This window comes from Morone saxatilis, unplaced genomic scaffold (genome assembly GCF_004916995.1).
Source record: "Morone saxatilis isolate NCDOM2014 unplaced genomic scaffold, NCSU_SB_2.0 Contig14, whole genome shotgun sequence".
Lineage (NCBI taxonomy): Eukaryota > Metazoa > Chordata > Actinopteri > Moronidae > Morone > Morone saxatilis.
The window spans coordinates 6288238-6296612 of NW_023339696.1; the positions used below are offsets into that span (position 1 = coordinate 6288238).

General features: G+C 40.9%; 1 protein-coding gene across 1 annotated transcript in view; it reads left to right on the plus strand.

Annotated features, from left to right (window-relative positions):
- grin2aa (glutamate receptor, ionotropic, N-methyl D-aspartate 2A, a) overlaps positions 1-8375 on the plus strand; it is a 124079-nt gene that overhangs the window by 97053 nt on the left and 18651 nt on the right. Inside the window, exons 5-7 of the mRNA XM_035654997.1 lie at positions 3314-3516; positions 6948-7119; positions 8221-8370. Of these exons, the coding sequence (XP_035510890.1) occupies positions 3314-3516; positions 6948-7119; positions 8221-8370 (525 nt within the window). The remainder of the gene's footprint in view (positions 1-3313; positions 3517-6947; positions 7120-8220; positions 8371-8375) is intronic.

Sequence of the window (8375 nt, forward strand, 5' to 3'; positions counted from 1 at the left end):
CACACACAGACACATCCACACACATAAACAGAGCAAGTGTAGGAGAGGGAGAGCATCCATTTTCTCGACATAATTTTGTCTGACAGGAGTGACAGATACTGTTTTATGACTGAATAGGTTTCTCCACGCTATTAGGAACTCATTCTCCCATAATGCAACGTGCCACAGCGATAACTCTCCCAGTGAGGCTGGCACAGAGAAGGTGCTCAGTGTAAGAGCACTGACCCTTGTTTTTCCTTATTTTTTCATCATCCTCTCTCACTTGTTCAGCCAGGTTCTGGTTGATTGTAGCCCTTGATAGTATGCGTGTGTCTGTGTGTGTGTGTAGGTGTAGGTGTTGGTCACACACACAGAATAAGAGAAAGAGAGAGACGTAAGACACTGTGAAATAGATGAATGAAATAGAGAGCAAGACATGCAGGTACAAAGAGCAAGGCCTTTCAAAATAAAGATAAAAAAGCTGGAGAGTAAAACAGAGAACATTAAAAAAAAGGAGGGCAGGTTTGAGGTGACAAAAGAAAGAATAGTAGATGAAACTAAAGAAGAAAAAAAAAGATTGTGAGTAACAGTTTTTCTGGGGCAGAGTGTCATCTCATCTCCAAGTGGCTCTAAATTCTTCATAGGGTGATGGCGCGATATGATTGCCGCCATGGGATGTTATAATGCTGTAATCCCATGGGCCCTATCATCTTAACCCACCATTGGCCTTGCTGTCACATTACACACGCACACACACACACGTACACACTACTTTCTATGTATTGTGTGTGTGATATCTGCTGCTTCATACAGGGAGATTCAGCATTCTGCTGCCTTACCGGTCGATAGAGAGAATCCTCTCTCCTCTCTGGGCATTAATTTATAACCCCTCTTTCTTTAATTAGAGAGAAGGAGAGACAAAGAGGAAGAGAGAAGAGGAGAGCAGGAGGACAGGAACTCAGAGGGCTGCTGTAGTCAGCTTATTCTTTCCCTCCTCCTCCTCCTCCTCTCCTCTTTTCTTCAACCCATCTTCTGAGTAGAACATTTATCTCTCCTTCGAGTTTATTGATTCATCCAAACCAAATCAGGGCCAATCCTCAAAAGCTTATATTAATGACTGAATGGTTCATGCAGACTTTAGTTGCTGTGTATTTCTGTTTCTGTTTCATCATGTGTATATTACTGTGCTGTGTATACTGATACTTACAGATGCAACAAGTAGTAAATACAAACATATCAGATCATTGTAGCATCAGCAATCAGTATAGCCAGTGTGCGTTGCAACATTTGTGACCTACTAGACAAAAATATAATAGTAAAAAAGGAAGAAAAATAGCAGTTCTTTTAGAAACATGGAGCAAAAACATATTTTTCTCAGTTCCAACAAGAAACAAAAAGGCATAATTTTACATAGTTGAAACACCTGTGGAGTATATGTATCAGCATATCACGCACAGCTTGTAACTGCTGCTTTGGGGTCCTACTAAGACCAGAAATGACTCCAAACTGCTTGTGTGGTACAATCCAAATGTTTTTCTTTTCTTTTCCTCTCTGGCTCTTCTTAGTTTCTTTTTTTTCCCCAGATTCCTTTCATTTCTGTGATACAAGTCCCACTTACTGTGCACAAATGCCCCTCACTTTTACATTACCAATCCCATTTCCTTCTATACCTCCCCACCCCTTTGATAGACACACACGTTTGTGTAGATACATGCATGCGCTCACTCACTTGTGAAATGCAAAACAGCTGCGGTAAGACAGATAGACAAATGCGGCCGTTCCCTGGAGAGTGAAGGTGACACACTAGAAACCGCACACATGCCACCTCAGCGTACCGTCCTGCCCCCCTATCCTCAACACAAACCTACATACACTCACACACACACTCAGCCGATGTAGCCGACAGCAGAGTGAGCTGTTGACAGCGGTGCCGACTAAGAGCAGAGAAAAGACTCTAATCCCTGTCAGAGGATAGAAAACCACTCAAAGCAAAACAATTAAAATGCTAATTTCACTTCCTCCTCTCTGCTCGCCTGTTAATGACTTAGCCAGGCATGCAGGCTAGGCAGCAACATGCATGTGTGTGCGTGTGTGTGTGGGTAATAACCACTGTCCTATATGACTCCATAGCCAAAGCGGTGACAGATTAGCTCGGCTATATTATTTGTGTTATGTGTGAGTGTGCATAGTGTGTGCTTAAATATATTTTTTAAAGATTCTAGCTTGTTCACACACAAAACAATCGTTGTCACTATCTGTCTGTATTTGCCGCTGACGTAGACAACCACACATTTATGCCCTTTGTTTATGCAATACACAAAAAACCTAGATATTTGAATCCACACAACAGTGGTATGAGGTTAAGAGAGAGAGAAAAAAACAAGAAAGAAATACTTTTGAAATGGAGGGAAAGAGTGAGAGTGAAGTTTTCTGTCTCCTGTAACATTAATAATTAAGAGTCAGGCAAAGCCTTGCTGACTGCTGTTGTCTCTCCTTTTCTCTCTGCCTCCCCTTTCTGACACAAACATGCGTAAAGACACACACACGCTCACACACATACATTTACAGACAGGTGTGAGCGGGTAAGAGCATCCATAGGGGAATCTATGACATCACAGCTTTGAAAACTTTCTGAATTATTAACAGAGTCACATAGCTACCATACTGCCACACTCCCTCTCTCTTTCTCATATATGTTTGCATTCATAGCCATACTGTATATCCCCTGGTGCGCATTTTGTCATGCATCCCTACACTCCATGCTTTTGATGTTGTACCCACAGTCACATTTATTATGGTCTGTGAACATGTATACTGAATTGTATGTTTTTTGTGCCAAAAAAAGCAACATATATAACATTAAAAGCAAATGTTAACATGTGTCTACATTTGTAATCCTCTCCACTTCCTTTCTGCTTTGAGTTATAGGCAACAGATTACTGCAGTTAAATTACCAGGTAAAGAAAAGTAACACACTGCGTTTCTCAAAATGGTCTTCTTGCCATGTTATGATCACTGGACATATTTTTTTCCCACCACTTCCACTTCCTGTCTGCTTTTAACCATGAGGGCAACAGTCTTGCCGAGTAGTTAGAGACACTGTGTTTTCAATGTGAGGTCTAAAGCCAACAACAGCCAGTGCTACTGTTACAGTAAGTAACGGAAAGATCCTGACTCCTAACTTGCTCACTAATTGTAAAGTATTGGATGAGATCAACACTATCTGTAAATGCCTAAAATGTCAATTCACATGTTCTTAGTGACTTAACAATCATGTAGAGCTTGACTCATTTTGTCATCTGGTCTTTCTTATCCTTCATTTCCTTCCCTCCAGATGGGGAAACTGGACAACCGCAGCCTGACGCTTAAGTACCCAGTGTGGCCGCGCTTCAACTCCTTCGGTGATGCTGAGCTGGATGACAACCACCTGTCCATTGTCACTTTAGAGGAGAAACCTTTTGTTATCGTGGAGGACGTAGAGAGGCTCACCGGTACCTGCATGAGGAACTCCGTGCCCTGCAGGAAGCACATCAAAGAGTAAGTCTGATACCTATCTATTAATCTAACTATCTGGCCAGCACAGCACTCCCATTGCAAATCACCTGATATTTCTGTTTGGTCCAATAAAAATGCTAATAAAAACTTAGGGCATTTTACAGGTTTTAATGTGTTTAAGAATCAGGTCAGAGAGGATTATCAGGTCAATGGACTATAGCTTGTGCTGTCTTTAAGAGTAAAAACAACACGAATATGGGAAAGTAACAGTTAAGCATTTTTATCATCAGTTACAATATGGCCCACCACCCGTAAGCATAAAGCTTAACCTTAGCTAAACAATAACTATTCATTAACAATGCTAATCAGCTATGAGCTCCAAGACATCTAATGCAATGTGGTGAAATAATTAACTGTTCCCTTAGTATGGGCATTAAAAATCTCCACAAAGCTTAATACACATTGGTATTAATGGTTCAAGACTGTAACAGTTACTGTACAACACAATGCCTGACTGACTCCTATACACTGCAGTCTCCGTGTCATGCAATTTACTAATTGACAGGTGACTTTCTGTGTATGAAAAATGGAACCAAGCCCTAATGAAAATTAAGCTCTATTTTAATATCAGTGTTTTTGGTAATCGGAAGGGGGTAAAAATGACATAATCTATTTTCCATTTCCTTCGGCACTGTCGCTGTGTTCCTTTGTGCTCTATCTCTCTCATGAGCATGGGAAGAGGTGCAGTGTGCGAACTATGCAGCAGCTTCTTTCCTCCCCCTGAAAATGGAGGCGACTGCTGAACTCAGCAATTTACTTCCTTCCTTACCAATTTTCTCTCTAACACCCAAATACTGCTAGCCCCTTGCTATATTGTGTTCCTAAAGAACACACACACACACAGACTAAGAGTGGCTCAGTGCCTGCGTGTGTGTTACCGACTGGCTTGAGTGCTGCTGAATCAAAGCATGTAATTGGTTTGCAGATAATTTAATATATTTTTTTTCCACTGGAACAAACACACGGACACACTTACAATAAGATTGACATGCACACTACAGACTTTGTGTCATTCTTACCACTGCGTACATGCATGCATACAAAGTTACAGTCTATGACTACTACACAAACACACACACACACACACACACACACACACACAGCTGATTGAGTACCGTAGTAATAGGGTCCCAGGGAAGAGACTAACAGAGATTTTTCATCCAGAATCACTGTGAAGTAGGGCGGAGGATAAAGCATCTCCAAGGAGGAACATAAACACACACACAAACTCATATACACTCTCTGTTGCCACATGTCTACTCACTCACAGGCCAATGCGTTCAAGTGCGTTCATTCCTCCCACAGTGCAATTCCCACTCAAGCATCCGTAGTGTCCATTTGGAGAAAGAGGGATAGATGGAGGGAAGGCAGAGAGAGAGAGGGAGAGAGAGAGAGAGAAATGATGGAGGGGTTGGAACAGGGGATGGAGGACTATCCATGCATGCACAACTACAAACTCACTCATCCAGGCTGGGCCTAAGAACAAGCCATACTCACACTAACGCACACATACCCACACCGCCCTCTCTGGAGACCCCTCAGGCCCTGTAGTGTTTCTGTATCAAGTTGGCCTGGCCACTTCACAAACAGCCCCCAGAACATCACATGCTCTCACTGCCTGAACTGTACTATGGCCTGCCTAAATGGGTACACTGTGTTCATGAATGCAGCAATTACAGTTCTGGCCTATATGCTTGCTCCGTCACTGCCCCCACCAGCTGAATCTGCCAGAAACATGACTTAGTTGTCCTTGTTTCTGTTATTATCATTATCATAGAGCATATTCCCTGTATGAGCCACCCTCCACCTATAATTTCAACATCATAAGAAATGTACACTATATATAACACTTAAAGAAGCCGTGTTTGCAGTACCGGCTTAACATTTCCATATCAAACAATTTTTTTCCTGATTCACTGGGCCTACCTGGTGTGAACTTAACTAATGCATTGTACAAATTAGGTACATTTCCTTTCCCTTTGGTCTGTGTAGAAAACCTGTGGTTTAGTTTGGACTCATTGAAGTTACTAAATGCTTTTAAAGTCGCACATATAGTGAACCATAAGCCACTATCTCTTTTACTGTCTCATTGTTCCTCTTCCACACCCATTATGTCTTACTGGATATATTACCATTACTTTTGTGCTCATCACCATTGCGGCTGTGAGCTAAATTGGAAGCCATGGGTCAGCTTAAAAAGATGTCGGATGAGAAGGGTTAGACAAAATTGGATTATAGAAGGAGTGTCAAAGCTGTTTCAAAAGTATTTATTTAAAACCGATAATGGATTTTGTTGACACGTGGTATGTTTGAAAAGGCATTTTTATGTAAATTAGCTTCATTGTTTCCTTTTAAATTAGCTCTAACAGCTGCTGTAGATAATATCTGGTTCTAACTGTAGAAAATCACTGTGGGTGATTGTTGAATTCACAAAAACTCTTTCACAACTGAAGAAAAGTGCCTGGCTTTTTTAAATGAACCTTTTCTCTCTTGTGTGAACCCATTAGACCATAAAAAGTAAATCCCTTTCCAGTTTAAAGACAGGGTAGAATTCCACTTGGGGTGACATTCGTTTGACAGATCGATGGCAAGTAGAGAGAGTAACACAGGAGTTTGGACTTGGGGCAAGAATTGGCTAATGTTTTCCGATGCCACTGAATTCCTCCAAAGTGACAGCGTTTCAGCTCTGAAAGTAACTGCAGAGTCACTGCCGGATATGTGGAGGCCTTTTTTCCCTCTTGTTCCATCAAGTTTTTGTCCAGGTTGTTGTTAAACTAAAGGACGAGGTTATCTTCTTCTAATTAGCACACATCTAAAAGTTAAATGAGAGTCCCAGGTGGCTGAAAGTTGATGTGCACTCGTGTGTGTGTGTGTGTATGTGTGTGTGTGTGTGTGTGAACAGTGTCTCCTGCTCTCAAATTCATACACACAGATGGTAAGAGGCTTGCAGATGCAGTGCCGTCATAAACCTCCTTCTCAAGAGAGACAGAGAGGGAGAAGGAGAGAAGGAGCATATTTTTCAAGTCTTACGATGATCTTAAACTTAAAGGTGAAATAGTCCCAGGGTGATGTTTGTTCATTGGTGCATTCATATACATTTTACAAGTACAGTGGAAAGAGAAACAAACTGTTTTGTTTTTAACCCGAAGAGAAATTGCTTATGAACACATACAAGGTTTATAAAGATGAAAATCAATAAGTAAACATCCACATTGATTAACCTGTTTTTTATTATGCAAACAGTCTACAATTTATTGTGTGTTAAATGCATACTGTATGAAATCTTTTATTTGGTGCAATTTCTTACATTTTCTGTCACAAGCACTAAACTACAGTTGCTAATTGGTGGAAGCAGCTGCTGTTCAAAATTGGATCAATCTTATGAACTGTGCGGTTTGTTTGTGTCTCTGTAGCAACACAACAGAGGCTGGTGGGACATACATAAAGAAGTGCTGCAAAGGCTTCTGCATTGATATTCTCAAGAAGATTGCAAAGTATGTGAAGTTCACCTATGACCTGTACCTGGTAACCAATGGCAAGCATGGCAAGAAGATCAACAACGTCTGGAATGGGATGGTGGGAGAGGTAAGACAAGTGTGTTTTTGTGGTGTGTGTGATTCGGCCAATTCTGAACTAGTGTTCACTCAATAATCACCAAGAGTAATCCAAGCCAATTCTGAGAGGAAATTAGAGATGTTTGTATGACAGGATATTCCTGTTTTTCTTAAGTTCCAAGAGGAGCTTAAAGTGTCGACTTTTTCAAAACTTTTACATAGTGAAAAGAAAAGAAAATCAGCTACGAGGCTTTGGCACCAACTGTAAATGCTCAGAAAGTAAACACATCTTAGCTACTCCTGCAGAAAAGCCCTTTTCATATCTTTAATTACCAGCTTCAACTTGAAGGTAAATTCCCAGAGTTCATTTTAAGACTGTAAACGTTATTGCTGTCTATATTTTTTTATGGCAGACTTTATTCACTGAGCGGAAGTTCATTTGGCACGTTCACTTGCATGTTGATTGTATTGATTAGGATGCAGCCAAACTTTTATTGACTTGCAGTCAATAAAATTCATACTCTGGTGTAGACGTGTGTTTGGATTTATTTTTTAATTTTTTAATTTTAGAATATTATAATGAAAGATTAATTTGCATAAGCTTAGTAGTTATTAAGAAATAAATAACCAAACATGGGAAATATTCCATTTTATTTTCATTAATAACAGTTTCCTCTGATGGAAGTCTGTGTATGTCTGTCTGCAATGTGTATTAAGTAACTAAAGACTGAACAGGGATCTGCAAAAAGGCAGGAAGATAGTGTCTTTCAAAGGTATATTGATTATATTGACTGCTTTTTGCATTTGACTGCCTTTCAGGTGTGAATAATTTAACTATATAATGTAAATTTTCTTCTTCTCTCCTTTTCTCACTCTGGACCATTTTCCATTTCCCCTTCTTTTTCTCTTCCCTCTCATCTACCTGTCTTACCTTCCTCAACCTTAAAATCTTGCCATTTTCTCTGTGCCCCTATGTGTTTCTCCTCCTCCTTTACATCCATCTCTTCCTTTCTCCCTGTCCTCACTCCCTCTCCCTTCCTTCATCCCTTATCACTCATCCTCCTCATTCATCCACCGATCCGTCCTCCCTCCCTTTAACCCTGCATCCCTCCCTCTCTTCTGTCCACAAAAGGTGGTCTATAAGAAAGCCGTCATGGCCGTCGGATCTCTGACGATCAATGAGGAGCGTTCTGAGGTCATCGATTTCTCCGTCCCGTTCGTGGAAACCGGGATCAGCGTCATGGTCTCCCGTAGCAACGGAACCGTCTCCCCGTCAGCCTTTCTCGG